At 41.8% G+C, this 26,147-nt stretch overlaps 2 protein-coding genes and 1 long non-coding RNA gene across 4 annotated transcripts in view; 1 reads left to right on the forward strand and 2 right to left on the reverse strand.

The window, feature by feature from the left end:
• Window positions 1-6,083, reverse strand: part of LOC307043661 — a 401,538-nt gene extending 395,455 nt beyond the window's left edge. The window contains exon 1 of the long non-coding RNA XR_013809427.1: window positions 5,957-6,083. This is a non-coding gene — a long non-coding RNA (uncharacterized lncRNA). The remainder of the gene's footprint in view (window positions 1-5,956) is intronic.
• oit3 (oncoprotein induced transcript 3) lies at window positions 1,051-20,759 on the forward strand. Its single transcript, XM_079688236.1, has 9 exons — window positions 1,051-1,190; window positions 5,962-6,336; window positions 6,452-6,562; window positions 7,981-8,103; window positions 8,202-8,324; window positions 9,404-9,564; window positions 9,721-10,133; window positions 19,365-19,464; window positions 19,614-20,759. Exons 1-9 carry the CDS (start codon window positions 1,088-1,090, stop codon window positions 19,767-19,769), a joined length of 1,665 nt encoding a protein of 554 aa, XP_079544362.1. The 5' UTR covers window positions 1,051-1,087; the 3' UTR covers window positions 19,770-20,759.
• Window positions 19,826-24,228, reverse strand: pla2g12b (phospholipase A2, group XIIB). 2 transcript variants are annotated; one of them, XM_079688240.1, is made up of 4 exons: window positions 23,271-24,228; window positions 22,698-22,774; window positions 21,181-21,346; window positions 19,826-21,048 (listed from the first exon to the last, which is right to left on the reverse strand). In XM_079688240.1, the coding sequence occupies exons 1-4, from the start codon at window positions 24,211-24,213 to the stop codon at window positions 20,930-20,932; spliced, it is 1,305 nt and encodes a 434-aa protein (XP_079544366.1). In that variant the 5' UTR covers window positions 24,214-24,228; the 3' UTR covers window positions 19,826-20,929. The 2 variants fall into 2 exon arrangements, with proteins under 2 accessions (XP_079544366.1, XP_079544365.1); XM_079688239.1 differs by having other exon boundaries at window positions 22,686-22,774.
• Window positions 24,229-26,147: the final 1,919 nt, after the last annotated feature.

The raw sequence follows: 26,147 nt of genomic DNA on the forward strand, positions 1-26,147 counted from the left end.
ATATTCGTCCTAAGGGCAACTTGAACAACCACCAAATTAAATAGATGATAGATAGATACTTGTCTTTATTGATCCAAAAATGGGAAATTATTGTGTTACAAGAGCAGCAGTGTGTTTAGGCATTACAATATTTAAAATAGATGATTTAAATATCAAAAACTAAACGGCACATTTTGAATGTCTCTCCGTTAAATACTGGACATTTCTCTTAAAGCCCAAAAGGTTCCCTTATTGGTGGCACCAGAGGCAAGGTAAAGGTCAACAGGTAACAGGCTTCATCCTTTGTGGACCGTGATATGTGTTTACAAATGTACAAAATCCATTTCAGTGTGGTCCAAAATGACCGTTTGCATTGACATCCACATGCCTTGCCTCTAGTGGCTAAAAAAACGCTGATACTGCAACACATCACTACAAGAAACCTAAACATTGTCAGTATATTTAGAAAACCAACTTATTTAATCACATAAAAAGTACAGTGAGTTCCACTTTATTCCTTCTAACAGCCTCCTGGATTAATGTCCCCATTGATTTGATTACATATAAGACAAATGACTCTTAATGGAAAGGGCCAAGCTTTAGTCATTTTCTGGCCAGTACTAGTAGTCAAGTAATAAGCTAAATGAGAACATATTCAGTCTACTGGCACAGGGTGTCCTCAGACTACTCTGTTCTGAATCCTGAGTGTGCAAACCTTGCCGTCGCCTTCAAGTGAAAGATGCCTCAGCATGACATTAAACAGATTAATCAAATTGGTTTATTGCTCCTGCAGATTAGATCATTGCTCGTTCTTCCACGTCCTTTAAATCAGGATGGATGAGTCAGAAAATATATGAAGACATGTTTAAAAGTCACTATCTCACTTTTTCACAGCATGACAGCAAAAAATGGTTTGGTGTAGTTTAAGGTCATGTGTGCAAGGAGGGAGGGAGGAGAATGTGAGGACTGTATAGTGTCAAACAATGGGAGGATGGTCCTGTCACTGGATTTAAAGGTCAAGAGGTCAAGGTGAGACAGACTGACAAAATGACAGATGCAGATAAGAGGTGCCTATAATAAGAGGATGAACCAATAAAGCTACACAGACATGCAGACTCAAACTATCATTCAGCAAACATTTAAAAAACGCATCATGGTTTTATGGTTGCTTACCAGTCTGCTGCTGGAGGTTGTTGCCGTTGCAGGTGTAGGTAAGTGTAACATTTCTTATTTGCTCACAAAACAACAGATATCTTCTAATATAATTTTTTTTTTTTTTACCAAAATGAGTTTATTTTGGAAAATATGGTCTTTTCCTCAATGGATTAAATGATAAGACTTGCATACTCTCTTTATATATACATTCTTATTTTCAACAAAACCCTTAAAAAGACCAAAACCAACCAACAATGCGTTAGTACATCATCCAATACTTTAGAACTTCACGACACTCAACCCAAACCTATTTATTCCTACTGAAGTTGCAAGACTTTGAAAGTGCTAGTAGTCACAAATATACTTCAATGAAAATATAAAAAAACAAGGCAATATCCTATAACAGGTCAGCATTGCAGCTTTTAGCAAATGTTACTCAATCCAGGGTTACTATTTTTTTTATCTGGGACTACTTTCAGAAGTGGATTAACACATATTATTTGGTGCTCTTTGAGTATTTACAGCAGGAGTCTTGGGAATGTGGATTTTCTATTTAAGAATGAAGGTGTTGTCCAGTGTCCTGTGTAGCTCATGTATGTGTTTAAATATTTTTTTTAACAATACTGGGGGAGAACACAGAGGAATAAAACATAACAGGCTTAGTCAATACATGGAATTAAAGTGTTACGGGTTAAAATGTTGTCCAAGTCTTCCCATTATATTTGTAGATGGTGAGAACAATTATAGAATATCTCCAGCTTCATCCTTTAACAAATGATATTAGAACAATAAGGACACTGTCAGCTCTAAGTCTCCATCTGTGCGGAAAAGAAGGCGTAGGCTGACTAAGGTCAGGCTGGCCTCCATGTTCTCTTAATAGCCATAGTAAGTTATTCAAGCTCCATCTGGATGTAAGATTTAACACTACCATTAGCATACACCCGAGTCAGCTCTGTCCACTGCCCTTTGTGAGTTCCTCATGCTGGAACACAGTTGGTCAGTCGTAAGTCTCCAAAACTGGTCGTTTATGCTGTCAGTGAGCCCCGGCCTGTGGATGGATCCCTCTGCTTGCATTGGAGCAGCAAGTAGAGACACAACGCAATGTCCATTAGTCGATGGAGGGTCAAAATGATGTGTGGTGACATTATTTGTGGTTGAAAAATGTGTCTCACAAAAATATTTATGTATAGCTTCTAGGAACTAAACTGCAATTCGGTTAATGCGAAAGCACATATAAGAAAGGGTTACTGTAAACCTCTAGTCAACTTTTATGATGTCCAACATAAAGCACTTTTCAAACAAGGTACAGGAAAGCATAAACATTGATATTTTATGTAGCAATCGAAAGCAATCCAACTAAATTGGAAAGCCTAGAGTTTGGTTACAGTGGTGGTTAGTGCTCCAGTAAAGTGTTATGTGCTAGTTGTCAGCTGTCATATATTCTGGCTCCTGCCTGTCACTAAAGATACTCTACTGCCTCTCGCTGTCTCTTCATCCTGCAGATTCTCAGTGATTAACATGTTCTCTCTCTCTTGCCCACTTTAGCCTCACATCTTCTTGTTCTTTTCTGTTTGTTTTATGTCTTCATCTTAATTACTCTGTTGAGAGGGAATTAAGAGAGCAAGGGGGAGACTATTGATTGTTTTTGCTGCACTAGTTTACTCTGCTCATTCAGTTGTTGTTCGGATCCTGCAAAGCTGGCTTTAGTGAAAAAAGTCAGCACTGACAGGACTGGATAAAGAGTTATTTGTGGATACCTTGTTTACTTCCAGTTCAATTTGAATAGACCCTGTGTTACAGTTTATCTTGACGGTTCAAAGGTCTGCTTCATGGTTACAGGTTTGCTGCAGTATAGATTGGTTGCAGTGCTGTGATTTGAACCTTTCTTAAGGGTCACTTCAACAAAATTACATCAGCAATAATAGAAAGGAGGACTTTAAACTAAGGTGTCTGACCAGATTACAACAGGGATGTTTGTGTTTGGGACATATTTACCCTAGAATGCCATTTTTGTATTGCCTTTTTTTTTAATGTAACATTTACCACCAAAACTTTAATTTCATCCATTTTATCAACGTGTAACCAGAAATCCCTAAAACCTACAACAGTAATAGAAATATATCTGTATGGACGTACACGAATAAAGTAATACTAGTGACAGGTAGAGTTTAGAACTTAGCATTGCATTCACAAAACTTGTTTGGATTTTTATTTATTTTTTAGATTAGTATTACAGTATCAAAACTAAAAGTTGTTATTAGGCTACGCTAGAATGTAGCCTTTACTCAGGGGTAGACATTAAGGGTAAAATTCCACTTATCACTCACTGGCCCCACCATTGTAACCACTGGCCCAAGAGCATTCGTCCAAAAATAAAATCGACGAATAATGAAGAAAATTAAGACATTTGTTGCAATAGTAATATATGCACAAACTACATTACTACTTGTACCATCAGTTCTTCCTCATTTTCCTCAATTGTTCATATTTGGTTTATTAAAATAATTATATTGTGGTCATTATTTAAAAAATGTCTGCTATTATCATTATTATACTATTAGGCCTATTTGTATAACGCGCTTTCTGCCTTCCTGTCATTAGGAGTTAGGTCATGTAATGGCTATGTAATAGCCTAGATTAGAACCTTCATTCTCCTAAACTGCTGGGATATTTCCCTATAGCGAATAGACCTTTATATTTTCTACTATTCACTTACTTGTCAGCATAGGTCGGCATTGATGTACAGAGCCGACAAAATACCTTGTTTATATTGGCATCATATTATAGAAGCCAACTCCATCTCAAGCCAGTGTGGCTGAAACTTTCTCACCCTCTTCTTCTCCTACTCGCTGTCACTCTCCTTTAAACTCTTCCGGTGACATTCTTTTATTTGAAGATTGTTTTTTGCCCGGCGCTTGGCCGGTTACCGCTGGTATTAAAACATTTTGGCGAATGGTTAGGTGGCGAACAAGTCTGTAGTGAACGAACGCACTCCCGCGCACTGCGCTCTGCAGCCATCAGTTGTTTGCTTTTCACCCATCAACGACAACCGCCTCACGAAACGCTATGTTGTAGCATTAATAAACGAAACAATGTAACCAAATTGCTAGTCAAAATACCAATACCACAGGACAATTTTTTTTAAAGCAATATTTTTAGTGGCCCGAGCGGGCAAGTGGAAAGTAGGGAGACCAGGGACAGTTGTAACACGCGACAGTTGTAACGCCTTCAATATATCCAATCACAAACCAGCTAGAGTGATGAAACTCACTCTGCACATGCTCAGTTAGATGGAAAGATTGCTGTGAAAAAAAGGAGCCACGTTTACATCTGTCACGAAAGATATCAGCAAAAGTGTGTTTCTGAGGTAAAACATTAACACAAATTATATTATGTATTTTTGGGATACTGTCTTGAGGTCAAATGTCTAGGAATCCAAACTAGTATTATTAGAATCACTGTTTTGCAAGCTAAACATATAACTAGCTGAATATGGGTCAAGTTAGCAATCAGGCAGGTTCACAGGGGGTGACAACAGGACTGGTCCTGTGACGGTTGTAACATGGCACATTTACAATGATGGCTCATTTGCTCGAATGATCAATATTGTTGATTGGTGTGCATTGTCCCTGTAAAAATAAACAGAATAAAATACTGTACGTAAAGTGTGTGTGTGTGTTTACAGTATGCCAAATATCAGAAAGAGGAAGACAGACAGGGGAGTGCCACTTTCTCTGCTGCAGAGGGCCTCAAATTAAGTTCAGGAGGGCAAATCAGTCAGGGCAGTGGCAAAGTCCCATGATATATGCCATGTCACCCTGTACCGGTTCCATAAGAAAAGGCTGAGGTTGGAGAGTCAGGGATCAAAATCACCCCAAAGAGTAGGCTACTGGACATCAAAGAAGGTGTTCTCAACAGAGCAAGAGATGCTTTTGAGAGACTACCTGATGGAGGCAGCTGATTTATACTATGGTCTCAGCACAAAGGAGGTAGGTCTACATAATTAAGGTAGAATAGGCTATCTATACAGATGGAAGTGACTTTTACACCTGCCACAACTGTGAATCAGATTAATTCCGTCTGTGTTCTGTTTTAAGTTCTGGTCATTGTTCATTGTTTGTTGCAGGATGTGTGAAACCCCATTCAAATCTTGTTGCCTTAGAATTTGACAGCTTTCCCTCTTTTTTGTCATGTAGTGTGAAAAAAGGTAACCGTTATTAACATGTTACAACCTTCCCTGACATGTGTTACAACTGTCCCTGTACACAGGGTTGTAACATGTGTCAACTACATTGTTTCAGTAGTTGACACATTGAGAATGTATAATATAGCAAAATGGCTATCCTAGTGTAAATGTTTTTTTACTTATTGGGGAAAACCCAAAAAGTGTTACAACTATCCCTGGTCTCCCCTACGTTATGCTGAGCAAGCTAAATAGTGCGTCCGGGCCAGCGGGCCATTTATAATATCGAGCCCTGCTTTACTGTACAGTATATTGCTGTTAATGGGTCATTTTAGCATTAACATGTAAGCAGCTAATTATATAACCCATATACTGTACTAGTGGATTACTTAACCCATTTGAAGGCATCAAAATATATGTTTTATATGTATGGCCTTAAACTGAAAAACTGACTAAGCTTTGAAATTTGATAGACAATAAATATAGAGTAGCTTAAAATGGAAATACTCACGAGTAGTGACTCTTAATGTTTTCCTACCCTCGTCTCTGGCTCATCCTCATTCTCTTAAAACACACATTTACATCAAATCCATTTTTTTTTTTTCTCGGGTACAACTAAGTCTTGTTCATCTTTGCCACCTCAGCCCTGGACCCCTGCTCTGCCTACATCAGCCTGAATGAACCGTGGAGGAACACAGACTACCACGTCAACCAGTCCTCCAGCGGGCCCCTGTGTGACAGCCACGTGTCTGGAGAATGGTACCGCTTCACAGGCATGGCCGGGGACGCCATGCCCACCTTCTGCGTCTCTGAGAATCACTGCGGCACACACGCTCCCATCTGGCTCAACGGCAGCCACCCACAACCCCAGGAGGGCATCGTCACCCTGCCTGTGTGTGCCAGCTTCAACGACAACTGCTGCCAGTGGAATGCCAGTGTGGACGTGAAGGCCTGCAGCGGAGGGTACTTTGTATATCGCCTGCCCAGACCCTCTGTCTGCTTCCACGTTTACTGTGGCCGTGAGTGAGCATTATGTGTGATATGCAAACAGTCATTTTCTTATCAAATAACCAGACTTACTTTCCGTTTTCTTGTCTATTGTTGTGTTAATAGATATTATTTTGTGTTGCACAGATTTCTATGACATCTGTGATGAGGTGGACTGTGTAGGTCCCAAATGTCCCCAGTCTGACTGTCTCTGTACACCTGGATTTGTCCTGGGACCGGACAGACAGACATGCCTGGGTGAGACGGACGGAGAGGGGAGGAGGAGAGGAAGGGAGGGGGAAGATAAGTTAAGTTGTGTGAGAGAGACATGGAAGACAGATAGGCTGGAAATGGTTCCTGGATGACAATAACAAGAGAAAAAAACAACATTGTTTTTATGCTATTTTTATTCAAACTTCCATGTTTACTTGACTTAATGGGATAAGATAGAACCATCAGAGACATCAAAACACACCATGAATGATTAAAGTGGTGTAGCCTAATTCTTTAAGAATGAGATTGAGATTTTAACCACTTGGTCCTCCGACTCACCATGTTGAGAGGGATATCATTTAAATTCATTTAGAGTGAAAGTTCATCCTTGACATTAAAGGGTAGTTTTACAAAATCAAATATGACTAAAGGTCTACTGCTTTGATGTCATTGCACCAGCAGTTCCTGTATAATGAAATGCAGTTTAACACCAACCCAGACTATGCCAACAGTAAGTCATATAGATAGAAAAATGTAGCTTTCAGTAAATCTTTTTTAACTGCATGTCTTCATCAGTGGAAGGAATTATGTCAGCTGAGCAAACTCCATTAAATTCACTACCTTTTCTTGACATTTAAACCAGCAACACTTAACACAGTTTTATCCATAACCTCTGGATAACTCCTTTAACAGCTTATTCATTTGTATTCTCTTTTCAACCATCTATCCATGCTTTTAGCTCTTGATTTTGACATTTACCAGTTGCTTTTAGCTTATTTAACTTCTCTGCTCGCTGACGTTTAAAATCCATTTCTGTTTTATTACATAAGCTACTTGACAATCTTTTCACGTGGGAAACACTCCCCTCGTGTAGCACGTCCCTGTCACTGCTGTCCCAGTCATTCTATCTAGTTTCCATATTAATAGAGTATTTACATATTCATTTACACAGATTTACATATTCTAAACGATGTGATGGGTCTGGATATGATCTTTTTGTATTTGCTGATTCGCTCTTCAATGTGGAGGTGTGTGTGTGTGTGTGTGTCTCTGTGTGTGTGTGTGTGTGTGTGTACACCTCATGATGGGTGTCAGGCATGCAGTGGGAACCTAGCGAGCATGAAAACTCCCATTATCTTATTATTCCCTCATCAACCAAATCTACCTTTCCCCGTCTCAGAAATGACTTCTCCATTTCTCCAACCTACCTCACTCTTTTCTCCTACTCCCTTGCTCTCCCACATTTTATTTCACCCATCATTATTTCCTTACCAGTCTCTCAGGCTTACAGTTTCATCTCACTTTTTAAACTGCTTTAAAGTTGGTTTATCATCTTTCTCCCAGGAACACTAAGTGAATTACCTCAAGGGGATAAACCCCACCCATCTGGTACTCAGTCGATTCAAACAGGACTCATGTGATAATAATACCTGACCCAGCAGTGGTGTGTGTCCATTTTATAGATGTAAATGAGTGTGAGAAGGGCAACAGTGGCTGTGCAGAGGTGTGTGTGAACACCAAAGGCTCCAGACGCTGTGAGTGTGTGCCGGGCCGTGTGCTGGACAAGGACGGACACAGCTGCAGAGGTACATCCAGGTTTTGAAGTGTATATGACACACCAGTCACTAAAGTATGGAGAGATGGGAACAACACACTGTTATTCATCTTTTTTTCTTTCATGCAGAGATAGCCGGCTGTCATGTTAACAATGGAGGCTGCAGCCATGGCTGCTCCTCACTGATGGACTCCTATCAGTGCCATTGTCCCAGAGGGCTGGAGCTGGGGGAGGATAAACGCACATGTCAGGGTGTGTGTGTGTGTGTGTGTGTGTGTGTGTGTGTGTGTGTGTGTGTGTGTGTGTGTGTGTGTGTGTGTGTGTGTGTGTGTGTGTGTGTGTGTGTGTGTGTGTGTGTGTGTGTGTGTGTGTGTGTGTGTGTGTGTGTGTGTGTGTGTGTGTGTGTGTGTGTGTGTGTGTGTGTGTGTGTGTGTGTGTGTGTGTGTGTGTGTGTGTGTGTGTGCATGCAGAGTTACATAACCAATCAGACAGCAAGACAAGCTGATATGCACACTTGTATTCAGGGGAGACACTGCAGGGGAATAGGGTTTTATTTTTTAATAGATATGAACATGAAACCATGTGATTATATAATTTGGGACCATTTTGTATTACAGCAGGTTATCTGAAATCTTAAGTAACTTTTAGTGATTTTAGGAGAAGTCTACAGACCCGGATAGACACAGTTAGTAAGATAAATGTGTGTTGAGTGTTCTGAGAAGAATGAATATTTGCCATACATGTATCACAGTAATCTGACCAATGTTCTAGAAAGTAAAGGTTTGGAAAAAATGAATTTCCTCAGGCTTTAACCGAAATTCTAACATTTCAGTGCAGGGTTATATATCTGTCAGGAAAGGGTTCTTAACTATATAACCAGTGAATAATAATCCACAGACCTTTTTACTGAGAAATGAAACTATCCTGCCAATATTATGTTGTTTTATACCAATTTATTTCAGTGTCTTTTATGATAGCACAAGACAGGTAATTGTCATTTTAATATGGCTTTATCTGCAGATTTCTTTACAGATTAAACAATAACAGTTTATTATAAATATATATGTTTAAAAGTAGTGTAACATCTCTCAAAGGTGACACCCTCAGATCACATTTTGTTCAATTTACGGTTGCAAACAATTATTATTTTCATAATCAATGTACAATCATTTCTCAATAATCTATCTCTATTAGTGTTTTCATGTACATGGCTGACAGAAATATTGTATTGATTATTTTAATCTCTTTGTTGTTGTATCCATGCGTTTTTGCCATTTCATTGAACCATAATAGTGTCATATATTTCTCTTTGTTTGTTTTGTTTGCTGCAGTGCCAGTCCAGTGTGATTCCGGCTCTATAGTTGTGTCAGTTCCTAAGGACCTGGTCGAAGGCCTGGAGCTCACCCTGTCCAACTCGTCTTGTCGAGGTGTCTCCAATGGCACCCACATAAACCTCAGCTTCAGCCTCAAGACCTGCGGCACGGTGGTGGAGGTCTGAGGCCTTGTGATGAAATGTTTTAGACGGAATGGGCTCAGGGTTTATTCTTATAACAATGTTAAAGTGCTTTGCCTTAAATGGGATTTGTGTGAGGTTGTCACAAACTGAAAAAGCTATTAAAACACTTGTAAACTGAACGTTGACCCCCAGGTGACAGATGACAAGATTGTGGGGACCAACCTGGTGACGGGCCTCCCGAGGAACAGCCCAGGCAGCAGCAGGGACTTGATCGTCCGCACCAGCAAGTTACTGCTCCCGGTCACCTGCGAGTTCCCCAGGGAATACCAAGTGTCGGACGGATACCAGGCCAGTCAGCGCAGCTCGGCCCTGGAGCTGGCAGGCCACAGCAAGGGAGTCTTCCCCTTCTCCCTGGAGCTCTTCAAGAGTGCAGAGTTCTCGGAGCCCTACCAAACGCCGCCCCAGCTCCGCCTGCACGACTCCCTGTTCTTCGGGGTGGAGCCGAGGGAGAGAGTGGAGGGCCTCTCTGCACTGGTGGAGAGCTGCTTCGCCACACCAGGGCCAAACGCTGACCAGGCCCTCAAGTATTACCTCATCAAAGACGGGTAAATATTGTGGACGTTGATGTTGTACACTTATTGAAGAGGTGTAGAGCTAGAACCATACACTGTATATATAAAAGCTAGAACTGCTGCTACTTTTTTTTTTTTTTTTTTTTTTCAAAATCTTTTTATTGGCTTTTTGACAGACATCACAGTTGCAATACATTAGGTACACACGTAGAGAAGATGGTCTGTAGGAAGACTAAATAGTTACCCCACCCCCCCACCCCTATGGGCTATGATCACATTATAAACAAGACATCAATCAAAAAGTTACAAAACACCAACATAAAAAAAATAATAATAAAAAAAATAAAAGGGGATAAAAATGACATGAAATACGAAGACCAATAACTGAAAATTACATAAAAATACAGATGCTTCTTCATGTTTTTAGTCAGTAAAAATAAATACCAGGGAAATAATGGTACTGCAAGTTACATGAGGAAACGGAGAAGACAAACAAAGCAATGGTCGAGATATTAGGGAGATAAGGAAAGGGGGAAGTGAAGGTCTCTTCCCCCCCCACCGGGTTCATTCACAACTCATCAGCATCAGGGTTGATTGTCAGGTCATTGATTAGCAGTAGTAAGGGAGTCCAGGTCTTATGAAAGAGTGTCAGGGATCCTTGAAGTGAAAATCGTATCTTTTCGAGATTAATACACTGTAATAGTTCCTGTCATGTGTGGGCGGGGAAACGTGCTTCCACTTCAGAAGAATGGAACGCCTGGCCAGCAGGGTTGTGAAGGCGATGACCCGCTGGGTCGTGGTGGGCATGTTCTGTGTTGGGGGGATGCCGAACAAGGCAGTTAGAGGGTTAAGGGGTATGGGTGTGTTAAGGGCCTGTTCAAGGGTTTTGAAAATACTAGACCAGAATGCATTCAGGCTGGGGCATGACCAAAACATATGCGTGTGATTGGCAGGAGATTGCTTGCATCTGTTACAGGCATCGCTTCTAAGAGGAAATATTTTGGCTAGTTTAGCATTGGTAAAGTGAGCCCTGTGGAGCACCTTACACTGCATTAGACCATGCCTAGCACAGATAGATGAGGTTTGCACCAAACGAAGAATGTCCCTCCACTTACTGTCAGATATGTCTACACCCAACTCACCCTCCCAGGACTCTTTTACAGATGTAGTAGAGCAGGGGTGTCCAAACTACGGCCCGCGGGCCAACTGCGGCCCGCCAACCATTTTTAATTGGCCCGTTTCAAAGTCTAAAAGTATAATGGACTATGGCCCACACATAATATTTGCGTTTAACTGTATTGTACTTCTTAGTTTCAACACTAGATGGAGCTACTGTCTTTAACAAGGCAGCGTCCCTACAAAGCAAGCAATCAAAGAAAAAATTTGCTCAGGGTCACCAGAAATGGCGGAACCAAAAAGACGCAAGATCGCAAGTGAGTGCAGAAAATTTCAGACTCGGTGGAAAAATGAATATTTTTTCATAGAAACCAAGGGGAAGTGTGTGTGTTTGATTTGCAATGAAACGGTTGCCGTTATGAAAGAGTACAATGTACGACGACATTACGAGACGAAACATCAGACCTTCACGTCCTACACTGGCGCCGAGCGGGAAGAGAAGGTGAAGCAAATGACAGCTAGCCTGCTAACCCAGCAACAGTTTTTTTTCCGTGCAAACAAAGCTCAAGAAAATGCTACAATAGCCAGTTATGAAGTAGCTCAACTCATTGCCCTACATGGGAAATCTTTCTCAGACGGTGACTTCATCAAACAGTGCCTCACTAAAGTCGTGGGAATAATGTGCCCGGAGAAAATGCAGGATTTTAACAACGTTAGCATGTCTAGAAATACGGTTGTGCGGCGAATTGAAGACTTGTCGGCTAACTTAAAGCAGCAAGTGTCAGATAAAGCTTGTGCTTGTGATTTTTACTCGATTGCATGTGATGAGAGTACAGATGCCACGGACACTGCACAGCTGTTAATCTTTTTGCGGGGAGTTGATGATAATTTTTGCATTACGGAGGAACTGCTTGATCTTCGGAGTCTAAAGGGGACAACAACTGGTAAGGACATTTTTGAAGCTGTGTCAGATGCAATTGACTCGATTGGACTTAAATGGGACAAGCTGTGTGGACTAACAACGGATGGGGCTCCAGCAATGACAGGCGAGCGCAAAGGAATGGCATCTATGGTATGCGCCAAGGTGCGAGAGAGCGGAGGGGAGGCTGTCAAAATGCACTGCATCATCCACCAAGAAGCCCTCTGTGCCAAGTCAGTCCAGCTTGGCGATGTGATGAACACAGTTGTGAAAACTGTCAATATAATTCGGGCACGAGGGCTCTACCACAGAGAATTTCAAGCGTTCCTCTCTGATGTCGATGCTGAATACGGGGACCTACTCTACCATTCTGATGTGCGCTGGCTTAGCCGTGGCTCTGTGCTGCAGCGGTTTTATTCCCTGAGATCAAATATCGACACGTTTTTGAAAGAAAAGGGCAGACCTCTGCATGAGCTCAGTGACCCTTTATGGTTGGCAGACCTGGCTTTTTTAGTTGATCTCACTGATCATCTCAACACCCTGAACAAGAGACTACAAGGCAAAGAGCAGCTGGTATCACAGCTGTATGCGCACATGAAAGCATTCCGTGCGAAGCTCCGTCTCTTCGAGTCACAACTGCGCAACTTCAATGTAGCGCACTTCCCCACGCTGACCGAAATCAAATGCGCGTTTCCAGATGCCCTCTCTGCTAAAATGGGAGAATATGTGTCTGTGATCACATCTCTCATTACAGAGTTCAGTCGGCGCTTTCAAGATTTTTCTGTCATTGAGAAGAAAATCACACTGTTTGCGGCTCCGTTTTCAATGGATGCAGAAGAAATGGAAAAGAGTGTGCAATTAGAACTGATTGAAATGCAGTGTGATGATTCTCTGAAGAATCAACATCAGCTTCTCTCCCTACCTGAATTCTACCGGAGCTTGGAAAAGGCCAAGTTTCCTCTGATGAGACGCCACGCAAAACGAATGATGAGTCTGTTTGGCTCAACATACATCTGTGAGCAGACATTTTCTCTGTTAACGCTGAACAAAAGCAGATTGAGAACCAGAATGACCGACAGCCATCTCTGTGACGTCCTTCGCATCTCAACCACCAAACTTACTCCTGACCTGCCAGCTATCCTTCAGACCAAAGCGCAGCATCACTGCTCCCACTGAGTGCAACATTCTTCCCATTACTGGTGAGTTAAAAATATACACACAGTTTTCATGTGTTAATAAGCCCAAATACTTAATAAATTCAGTCAATTAAAGTTGAATTTTTTAACAAACATTAGTTGACGTGTTAACAAGCCCAATTATTTATTTATTTGTAAAAAACAAAATTAAAATCTACTAATGGAGAGCTGTGATGGAGGCTTTTTTTCTTCAAACATGTTCAATTATCAAACGTAATTTATCTGCATTTGATTGATTTTACCAATATTAGTGCATTAGAAGTGAGGCAGTATACTTCACGTCTAGTGAGTGGCCCAGTCCTTCGTATATTTTTCTGTATGTGGCCCTCAGGAAAAAAAGTTTGGACACCCCTGTAGTAGAGGCTTGGTCAAAGGAGGCAAGTTTTCCATAAATAGTAGATACCAGCCTTTTTTGGTCACAATCAAGGGTGAGAAACTGGTCAATTCCTGACTCAGGGGGGCGGTTGGGAAAATGGGGAAATTGCTTTTGAGCAAAATGTCTAATTTGGAAGAAGCGGAAAAGATGACTATTTGGCAGGTGATATTTGGCTGACAAGGATGCAAAGTCAGAGAAAACCCCATCCTTGTAAAGATTACTGATTGTGACAAGCCCGTTACCAGCCCACATACGGAAGGTGGGGTCCGAGCAGGATGGGGAGAATGAGTGATTATTTAGTATTGGAGCTAGGATTGAGGCTCTGTGTAAGCCATGTTGCCTTCTGAATTGAAGCCAAATCTTAATAGTACTGGTAACAATTGGGTTGACTGAGATTTTGTGCGTCATTACGGGAAGTTGGGAGCAAATCACAGAGTGTAAGGAGCTAGAGGAGGAGGAGATCTCCATGTGAACCCATGGTGGGCTGGAGTTAGGAGTCTTGGGGCCAATCCAGTAAAGGAGTCGGTTAATATTAGAGGCCCAGTAGTAGTGACGGAAGTTCGGGAGTGCCAAGCCACCCTCCGACTTGGGGAGCTGAAGAATTGATTTTTTAAGACGGGCGGGTTTATCATCCCAAATGAACGCATTTAGTTGACTGTCAAGACTGGTGAAAAAAGATTTATTGATGTAAATTGGGATATGCTGGAAGAGATATAAGAATTTCGGCAGAATTACCATTTTAATAAGATTGACACGGCCAACAAGGGATAAGGGAAGGGAAGACCACCTAGATAGATCCGATTTGCATTTAGCTAAGAGTGGTTGAACATTTTTGGGAAACAGATCTTTAAAGGAGCTGGTGATGGACACCCCCAAGTATCTGAAGCCATCTGATGCAATATTAAAGGGAAAAGCGGTTGGGGGGAGTGTCTTCGCCAGTTGGTTTACAAAAAATAGTTCGCTCTTTTGGAGATTTAATTTGTAGCCTGATAAACGACCAAACTGCTCAAGGATTGACAATATAGGAGGGAGAGAGGACACAGGATTGGAGACGTATAGGAGAAGGTCATCCGCGTAAAGGGAAAGTTTGTGAACTATACCATGACGAGTGATGCCCTCAAACCCATTATGGCCTCTGAGCCATATAGCTAGAGGCTCGATGGCTAAATTAAACAATAGGGGAGAAAGCGGGCAGCCCTGGCGTGTCCCACGTTGGAGAGGGAAAGCAGACGATTGAATGCCATTTGTGTTTACCGATGCAGAAGGTGAGGCATATAAAAGCTTAATCCAAGAAATAAATTTTGAGTCAAAGCCAAATTTTTCTAAAATGAAGAACAAGTAGCTCCACTCCACCCTATCAAAAGCTTTTTCCGCATCGAGTGAAACTATGACTTTGGGGGCATTGGACGGGGGCGAGAAAATAACATTAAGTAGCCTCCTGGTGTTGAAGAAAGAGTGTCTCCCTATCATAAAGCCTGTTTGGTCAAGCGGAACTATAGAAGGTATCACGAGTTGGAGGCGGAGGGACAAAATCTTAGCCAGTATTTTACAATCAACATTTAGGAGAGAAATTGGTCTGTAGCTGCCACAGAGAGTAGGATCTTTATCCTTCTTCAATAGTAGAGAGATGGATGCCATGGACAGGGTTTGAGGTAATCTGCCTTCTTTAAGGGAATCATTATACATCCTTGCTAGAATTGGGGCCAAAAGAGACGAATATGCCTTGTAGAATTCGACTGTGAAGCCGTCCGGACCAGGGGATTTCCCATTTTGCATAGATTTGATGGCTTCCTGTATCTCTAAAGTGGAAATGGGGTCCCCCATTCCGCCTGCGTTGACTACGTCAATTTGGGGGAAAGTTAAGGAGTCAAGAGGATTTGGGTTTATTGTGCCAATTGTGGGGCATTCAGAAGTGTACAAATTATTATAAAATTCAAAGAAAGAATTGTTTATTTCAATCGGGTCAGAGACTAAATTGCCTTCGGGCGACTTTACTTTGGGGATTAATCTGGAAGCGTTAACTGCCCGAGCCTGTTGAGCCAGAAGCCTCCCAGCCTTGTCCCCCTGTTCAAAAAAGCGCTGCTTAGTTTGCCTCAGTTGTCTCTCCACTACGCTCGTCATTAAAAGGTCATGTTCCAAATGTAATAATATGCGTTCTTTATATAAGGTTGGTGAGGGGGAGAAGGAATACGTTTCATCAATTCGGAGAAGTTCTTCCAAAATTGCCGACAGCCGAACCCTTTCATCCTTTCTTAGTTTGGAAACATACGATATAACCTGCCCACGAACATAGGCTTTAAGAGCCTCCCACACTGTTCCACAACTTACGTCAGCAGTGTCATTAATTTCGATATATAAACGAATCTGAGAGTTAACAAAGTCCTTAAACTTGTCATCTGACAGCAGGTGGGAACTGAACCTCCACAACTTAGCGGGAGTAACACTAAGAGGGAAGTGGATGTCAATTGATACAGGGGCGTGATCTGAGGTGGCTATAGGATGGTATTGACACGCGCTGGCAAGGTGTAGCAAGCTGTCATCAAGCAGAAAAAAATCTATTCGCGAGAATGTGTGGTGGACGTGTGAGAAAAAAGAGAAAGCTTTACTTTGAGGGTTTTTAAATCTCCAAGGGTCTGAGATTCCTAATTGTGCTGCATAATTTGAGACTACATTGGCGGATTTTGAGAGAGTGCCAAGTTTAAGGGATGACCTGTCGAGATGCACATCTTGAATCAAGTTAAAATCTCCACCCACGATTATGCGGTGATTGTCTGCGTTCGGGATTTTAGCAAAAAGGTTCATAAAGAATTGGTCATCATCCCAGTTGGGTGCGTAAACAGAAACCAAAATTACAGGCATGCCCTGCAAGACACCTGAAACTATGACGTAGCGGCCATTATTGTCGAGAATAGTATTTGTTGGTACGAACATCACACTCTTGTGAATAATAATGGCAGCACCTCTGGCTTTACTAGAAAATCTTGAGTGGAAGTAATGGCCCATCCATGCCCGCTTGATGCGAAGGGTGTCAGACGTTTTAAGGTGTGTTTCTTGTAAAAATATAATGTCCCCTTTAAGATGTTGCAATCGAGTCAAGACCTTACCAATTTTAATAGCTTTGTTCATTCCTCTGGTGTTCCAGGAGATCAGGCGCACACTTCTGCCAGCAGTCGTCATACTGTTAGTCATATGGGGAGTCTAATGAAGGTGGTCTGAAAACGTTGTGCTTCCCGAGGACTGAGGGGAGAGGAGTGGTGGGGGGGGAAGAAGAAGACCGGGGAAGGGGAAAAAAACAGTACAAAAAAAACAAGCGAAGGCAAAAATAGACAAACCATAAACAAAACACAACCCATAAACCCAAATGTGACCATACCCGGAGCATCGCAAATACAAACCCTGACTGAGCGCTATAGCTCAAAGCTCAACAGCAGAACTTATCTTCCGGGGTCCCGTTCCCTATACTAAAAGCGGGAAGCCCATCGTAACACGGAAAAGTATCAAGTGAACAAACAAAAAAACAAAAAACTCAAGTGTATATATATATATGCATAAAATAGCAATTATACTAACATCCATAGATAGGTAAACAGCCTACCAATATAAGCATAGCAGGGGGCAATAAGGCACTGACATAGATCTCAAGTAACATACATAAATAAAATAAGGCCCAGAGATCAAGTAAAACAAAATAGAATTGCACTTTAAGGGTTAAAACCCATAGAAGGAATCAGTTCAAACAGCATTCAGAACAGTCCAAGTACCTGGGTCCCATGTAGTGTAAACAGTAGCAGGTACATTCATGTTCATTGCAATATCAGCACTAGGCTCAAACTATCAGTGCAAATACCAGAGCGGCCAAAGTGCATGTACAAAAAGTGTCCATGAAAGCAGAATACAAAAAAAAGTCATAATAGTCTCTTACTAAACGTCCCATCAGACGCGTGAGACTGATTCAGCGTCAGGACGAATGGATGCTATGTAGCATTTAGCCTCTGCCACCGAGGAGAATCTCTTCTTACCTCCCTCCTTCGATACGATGGAAAGCCTCGCAGGGAACAGCAGGGCTGGCTTGAGCCCTAGGTTGTAAAGCTCCGCCATCACCTCTCGGTATTTGTAGCGCTGTTCCATCACTTCGGGTGCGTAGTCCTCGTAGATGGCGATGGGCGTACCTTGGTATTGTAGCTTGCCTCTCCTGGCCCGGGCCTCACGGATAATATTCTCCTTCTGCTGGTACCTGTGGACGCGGATGATGACCGGCCGTGGCCTCTGTCCCGGCTTGGGCTTGTCGGTGAGTGAGCGGTGGGCCCTGTCGCACTCCGGCGGCGAATCAAAGACGCCCTCATCAAGGACCTCCATCAGCAGCTTCGGGAAGAATGTCGAGGGATGAGGGCCCTCAATGGATTCTGGCAAACCGACAATTCTTATATTGTTGCGCCGGCTGCGGGAATCGAGATCAGTGACCTTGGCCACCAGTTTAGCATTGCTGTCCGTTAGCGTAGCACAAGTAGCCTCCAGGGCTAACATGCGTTCGTCCTGCAAGTTAGCATTGGACTCGAGCGAAGCAATTGTCTGCCCGTGGTCTGACACAGTCGCTTGGATTCGGTCTAGTTTGGCTTCAAGAGTTGAGATGGCAGACTTAAAGTCGGCAGAGAGAGCTCTACGGTGGTCTTCAAGGAGGCTAGCCATGTCCGCCATGTTGAGATCGTTGCTAGCTAGCTCGGGGCTATCGGTCCCGGCGGTTTTTTCTTTTTTGTTGCTTTTCGCCAATTTAGACGGCATACTATGGTGGCGTTGTGAGCGGAATAATATTAATGTTCACTTGAATGTAAGTGAAAGAAAAGTTATGGGCTTCAGAAAAGTTACAGCACAAAAGTTTGCGGGAGCAGAACTACGCACGTCTCTACTCCGTCATGCCCAACCGGCGCTGCTACTTTTTTTAAGAAAAGGTTTCTGCTTAGCTAATGCAATAATAAAGGATTAAAGCTAGACCAAACTCAACATACATTTACACTTTGCATGTATCGGGTATGTGTTCCAAGAAAAAATCCTTAAAAAATACAAAACAGGTTTGTTTATATTAACTATAGGATTAAACCCACTGTGGCTGACCAGAAATAAAAGCATTATTGATGGAGAATCAATGCTATATCATCAGAAAATATTTACCAAGAGGTACAGCTATGAAGAATTGTCACCAGACTAAAAGTAAGTATGTTGTTATGTAATGTGGGTGTACTGACCCTTTAAAAAGCTCAAGCACACAATGAAAGCTGCAATATTCCCTCGGTTTTATATTGTCCTATTAATATGAGAAATGCATTTGGGCCTGCGACCTTTATGGCCCTTGTAATAAACGTAAACAGGACGAGCTGCTGTGTTTCCACAAAGCTAGCATCCGCTGCCCAACAGTTATAGGATAGGGAGAATCCACCACACAAGGAAATGTCAAATGAAAACTGCCACCGGCCTCTTACTCTGATTGATGTAGAAAGCAACTACCGTAAATACTATTTTGAGTGGAAAATGGGAAAGCCAAAACAGCCTTATTATGCGGGGAACACCGAATCTCCACCGCTACTCTAGTCCATTAGAGCACGGCTATTTTGGTGATATAAAAAATACAACAGTGCTTCAATATGTTTCCCTCTCTTAATCAGGTGTATCTCTGATGAAACTGTGACACAGTACTCATCAAAGGACCAGCTCTCTAAGCACTACCAGGTCCCCGTCTTCAAGTTTGTTGGCAAGGACAACAAAGTGAGTAAAAAAAAGAAGCATGCTGCGAGCCAGCTGGCATGTAGGTGTGGTATTATGCCTGTGTAGCACTATACTGTAAGGACTGTTTTCACTGACTGATTGTTCTTCTCTAAGCGTATTCAGAACTAGCTTGTCTCCTGTGTTTGCAGCAAGTGTTCCTCCACTGCCAGGTGTTGGTATGCGGGGCGGGGGACTCCCACTGCTCTCAGCGTTGCCGGGGGCGCGTCCGCCGCGAGGCTCGTACCAAACCTCAGGAGAAACACACACTGATTGGAGGCCCCATCTTCATCCTGCCTGATCCGTGATGCTAACATGTCATCATCAACATACACAGTCAGAAACAACACCATGCAGAGTCACATTCACTTTAAAGCAGATGAACTGACCATTTCAGTTTATTTATTTAATTACACATATACATCATATATGGAGATGTACAGTATATACACTCTACTTTATCCCTAGTTCCAGTGTCAGTTACATTGCTTTAGATTCTGTGTATTACAATACAACCGAGTTTGTGGTGTGTCACTGCCACTTTGCCACAAGTGAATGACATTTCTATTAGAACTCATACTAATAGAAATGTAGAAAAGGGGCCACATTTGATTTGTAACAACTGTAGCATGAATTATGTTTTTCTTGGTCACACTTTGAGGCCTTTCTCAAGCTTGATTACAGTTTAAGGAATTTGTAGATTTATAGAAGTTGTTTATATTTCACACCATCGCTGACTTAAAAAAATACATGAACTCCGATAGATGTATTCTGACTCATTTGCATGCCAGTGCTGTGGGAAAGAGATATCAGTGTGCCAAGCCTGAAAATGATGCATACGCTTCATCACTGACAATTAATCCAGAGTTAATCACGTCATTTGAACTGCAATTAGTCATGTATTCATTAATAAAAACAAACAAAACACTAGCAAATAACTTAAATAAAAAAAAACACCAGCTGTAATAGGCATCACATTCATTTGACACTGACTTAATCTCTAAGCAGACTACCTTGATAAATAGCATCACGCAACATAGCGTCATAGTTGATAAATTGTGTCTCTCCATCTAGAGGAAATTAATCCAACTACAATATCCTTCCCATCAGGCACTTTGTTTGGAGTCATCATAGTAATTTATGGTAATGGAGTCATAGAGGCCTAAAAATGGCCTAATTTGAAATGGAGTATGGAGAGTAATATGCATACGCAGTTAATTACGATTTGGAAAGTCATATCCAGACACCTAATATATGTCAGTACTGCTTATGAATAAAACCTGTAAAAAAGCTGTTAATTTGCATTCTCCATTTGTCTGTTTTTCCTTTTTTTAAGTCCCAAGCTATGGACCTTGAGAGGGTTCTTGTGAAGTATCTTTTCTTTGAAGCTTATAAATACACCGTATAATATGTGACTCAGTTATTCGTCCATGAAAACATCCAGGGGTTTTGTCCACAGTGTTCTGTGTCACAGTTCATCCCTCTCGTCTCCCTCGCAGACACACGCCGCCCTCTGGCTGTTCATGTAAGGCCTGCATCCCAGAGTCCCCACCGTGCTGTGCAGGGCGTCTGCCATCGATTCACAGGCTAGAGGAGAAAAGAAAGAGAAATAGACAAAAGGAGGAGGAATGGGTTTAATTTCCTTTTTGATATCTCACAGTTTACATGAGGTTCCCTGGTGGTCATATTAATTTGTGTAAATATCTGCAGTTATCTCACCTTTCACCTTGGACACAAAACCCAGACTCTTCCTTAGGTCGGAGCAGATGCCATGCACACACAGGCGAAACTCGGAATCACAGTCTTTCTTGCTTACGCCGCAAGTGTCGTAGCACATGTCCAGCATGTCACAGCAGTTTGTCATAGCAGGGATCCCCATGTCAAGCTGTAAAAAGGGAACACTTTATTATGTGAGTGCAGTTTACTAATACAGAGGCTAGCATCTACAGCAGTGGTTCCCAACCTAGGGGCGCCAAAGATCGCAGGGGGGGGCGCCAGGCCTCAGATGATTTAAGGCCAAATATCACATTTAGACTTTTTTTTTTTTTTTGTATATAATTGTAACGCAATACATGATTGTCACTAAAAGCACATTACAATAAAATATAAAATATAATTGATTAATTAATTTGAATAAAAATTCAAGTTAGTAGCTATTAAAGGCATAAAAAGACAGCAATGTATAATTCTTTCTTTAATAGAAATGTTTCTTCTGCCCGTAAAGTGTCCAGGCTTGTCTGGATAAGCACATTTTTTAAACATAGTCATTGTCCATGCCGGTTTCAGTTGGATTATTTGTCACAGTTGCTCCGATCAGATCGGTCTCCTCCATTTTGTAGATTATTTACAACTTTTGAATCCACATAAACACATCGGCCAAATCCGGCTTACTTTGAGCATGTGTTTTAAACAGTTTAATCCCTTTGTGAATTGTTTCCACTTGCGTCGTCCTTTAATTTCTTCATACAGCGGGAATCCAAATGAATGAATCCTGAGTCCAATAACCATCAAAGTCACTCCAATAGTGCTCCTTAATTACGCTTTCGTCCTCGTTTAACAAAATACTTCACATTCATCCAGTTTGTGACAGCAGTTGTAGCAATTTTGAGACTTTGAAAGTTTAATTACCGCCGTTGTGACCCCCCCCCCCTTGTGTGTGTGTGTATGTGTGTGTATGTGTGTGTGGTGTGGGGGGGGGGGGGGGCGCAACTTCCAACAGGAGTCATTTGGGGGGGCTCTTGGGAAAAAAGGTTGGGAACCACTGATCTACAGCATGTGTTGTTAGCTACATTATGAGCTTAAAAGTTATAGGCTACTTTATCTTAACAATTAAAACTACAATGACTCATCTGTGTTACTTTTGAAGAAATGTCTCGCATGCCACCGCGGTGAAGAAAGAAGATTACAATAAACGGAGAAAGGTTTTCGAAAAACATAAGTTTCCTGCCACTGCTGCATGAGTATAATAATAGTAAGGTTTAAGTAAAAATGCATGTGTTTGAGAATAAGTGAACAGGAGAAAAAGTTATTTTAAGTTATCAAGGCTAACCCTAACCCTTCTCCATTTTGAGTATTCTTATTATTCTTACATGAAGGGTTAATTTTCATTCAAAGTTGAAAGTAACACAGGGTGGGTAATTGATACACAAATGGTCCTTTTGAGTGTGAAGTGTTCCTTAAATGATGTATGTTTGGGCTGTTGGTGCTATAAACAGGCCACCTACTGCGTCATTCACCTGGAATCCAACCAGAGAGGAGCTGCAGCCGTTGGGCTCTGGGAGCTGGTAGCCGGGACGAGGTTGAGGAATTTCTCCTACGAAAAAACAGAAGAACCATTTAATGTTCAAACTAAAGAAAAGGTACATTAACCACTAATGTCGTACTCAAGACTCCACACTATATCTCTATTACTGAGTGTGCGTAGTTTCACAGATAAGATGTCACTTTTGTTTGAGAACATCTGTATTGATTGTGGGTCTGTAACTCTACCTCTCAGACTGATAACCAGGATGTATTCGGCCTATCAGCAGCCTGCAGGCCTAGCATGTTGTACATAGGAAGCTGATATCAGACAGCAGAGTGATTGATCTGACATTTAAAGTGTGCTGAGATTACAAATACGCAGCAACAGAAGGATTATGGGATGTGGACGACATAATAATCATTTGAAAGTCGTTTAAAAATATTTGTTTTGGATCATTTGAAAACAGAAACAACAACCTTGACTATCGAGCTCTCTCTGAGGCCCATTTGCAGGCCACTAAAATACTTGTTCTCATAAATGACAGTATTCAAGACTTCCTTCTTACCATATTTGCAGCGGTACTGACACATACCATCGCTTCCCCCCACAAGCTCCACCAGGGAGTCGTAGTATCCGTGCATAGACTGGAATCTATTTCTAATCGAGTAGAAGCTCCAGCTGTTATCTTCTTCTTTTTCTTCTTCTGCTGCTTCGGGCTCGTCCTGGGACTGCTCTGTCTGGACTGGTTTGATGTCGTTGTCCTCCTCTTCCTCAGGTTGCTCCTGGGTGACTGCTTCAGCTTCAGTAAGATCTTCCAGAGCAGGGGCGTCTCCAGCAGCGTCATCACTGCGTGTCTCTGGCTCTTCTGCTACAGGCACATCCACTTCTGGTTCACCAGCTGCTACGTTGTCCACTTCAAGTATATCAGCCACTCGATTGTCCCCAACGATGGTATTTGCTTCAGGTTCCTCAGCTGCAAATGGATCCTGTTCTTTGGGATCTGCCAGAGCTACATCTTCCTCATTCGCAGGTGGATCATCTGCTTGGGGATTTGCAGGAGCGACATGTTCCTCCTCAGCAGGTGGATCATCTTCTTTTGGATCTGAAAGAGCGACATGTTCCTCATCCCCAGGTGGATCATCTTCTTTTGGATCTGCAGGAACAACATGTTCTTCAGCTGTGCTTACAGGGGCAGCTTCCACAATCCCATGAGTGACGGTCTCCACAGGTGGAGCCTCCTCCTCCTTTGCTTGAGCCAGGTAGAAGCCTAAAGTGGCACTCATGCCTGTGGACACGCATAAGGTGAGCAGAAGCACAGTCCGGAACAGCATGGTGGTGAGCTGGTGACAATCCAAGCAGAGGAAGCAGTCCTCAGGCGAGTTGTTGTTAACAGAGGGAGAAGAGCGAGACAGTGAGGGACAAAACACTGTGATCCTACTGGCTCTGCCACTGGGGAGCAGACTTTGACCTATGATCAGACAGTGGCAGACAGCAAGGCAATCGCTCATGCTGGGGGCAAAGGTCCCCTCATATCAATACAATAGAAAAAAAAGCTTCTATAATGACTGTAATCCTCTCATTCTCTGTGGCTCTCAAACACATCAAAGGAATAATGTAATAATCTCATTGCTATATTAGGGTTTTAAAGACTTAAAACACACATGGAACATGGAAGTGCTTTGGTTTCCTTTTGAACTCTCGGCACATTTTTATTTCACAAATATATACAAACATATACAAAAGTACAACCACATACACAACAAAGAACAGTCACATATTATATCATTTCAAACCACACATCATTAAAGTGAAGTAAATGTAGCTGGGAGGGGGGGAAGAGAAATAACAGCATTGGAGTAATGTTTTTTTATTTTTGGTATATAAAATACAGGGAATGAAGTCAGCTGTTTCATAACAACAGTGAAGGTATGTGACTCCTGATGAAGAGGAAGCAGCACCATCTCCTGGTTGCAAATATCTTTCCCCCCTCCCCCCCCACCTCCCACTTTGATTTGATTGACTCAAGGTCATTTACATTGCTTAGATAAAGTGTGTAATGTTAAATCATTACCTAATAAAAGTCGAATTAAGACTAAGAAAAAAAACTTGGAGCTGATTGTGCCATTCAGACCAAATCCAGGTATTCCCCGAGGCCAGTTTTCACTTTCCAAAATATGAGAATTGTCCTCTTTACCAAGACACATGCTGGTCCTCTGAAATGTAGCTTCTTTTGAGAGTTCAATCTCTCTACCTCAGTGCCCTTTTTCATGTACTTTAGTTATTTCATATGATTTAAAGTTGTATGAAACTTTGGGAGTCATTTGTATTGCTTTGTTCAGATAATTGTCATATCTTTACCATCAGCTATCAGCTGGCTTTGTATGGTGATGTTATATTGCTGCCGTACTTTGTTGACAATGTGTTTCTCTCGAGCAGTGGGAGATGCTTGAGAGGAATTAAAGGATGAGGAAGGATCATTTGGGCACATCTCACGCTGGCCTTTCAGCCTGTGACCTTTATCAAGATCTCGCAAACTTCAAACCATCTTCACGTTGTTTTGATAAAGGTCACACAGTCTGACACTTCACTGAATAAGTCGACAGACAATCACAACATTGATTTTAAATGCATTTGTCTCTGCTGCCCTCTGGTGTTTGAAGAGTAGCATTCCCTTCATGCTCGGAAAATAGTTATGACCTTTCAGTGTCAATATCCAACAATCAGGGAGCAGAGATCATAACTTTTAGAAAAGGAAAAATAGAATCACTATAATCTGAAAAGAAAGTTCTTATTTTGAATTTAAGTAGGCTAGTTGAAGTTGCGAGTAAGGCTATTATTTAATCCCGTGGCTTCTTGACCTTTCAACTGGATTTTGTACAGTTTTGTACAGTGCACTATTATATGTTAAAATACCAGCCCCAAAATGTATTCACTTATAAAACAAATAGTATTTACTAATTGCAAAATGCGTCCTTTTAGAATGTTACACTGAATATCATATTATTGTGTTAATCACTCTCAAATACATGTAAGGCCATTATTATGTTGTCAATGTGAAGCCACTTTTAGATTGATATGCTTCCCTGTAGATTGGTGTTCTAGAAATGTATCATGAACTAAAGTGAGATAAATGTACTTGAATAAAAAGCCAAAAGCAGAAAAGTAATACCATGTCAACATTATATTAAAGTACAGTACTTCAATAATTGAACTATCTATATTTCTCCATTGCCGACGTCAGAGGTCTGTTTTATCGTTACCAGTTGTGAATTATGTTACAGGGTTTCGTGTTTTCTCTTCCAATGCCTCATTCACTCTGTACAAATGAATACTTACTGGTTTCTTGTAGCCAGAAATGAGAGAAGGACTTATTACCCTCCTAATCCTCTGTGGTATCATGTTCATGTGCGGCTCAATACAGAATAAAGCGATTTATGAGACG

The sequence above is a fragment of the Notothenia rossii genome, assembly GCF_949606895.1.
Source record: "Notothenia rossii genome assembly, chromosome: 6".
Lineage (NCBI taxonomy): Eukaryota > Metazoa > Chordata > Actinopteri > Perciformes > Nototheniidae > Notothenia > Notothenia rossii.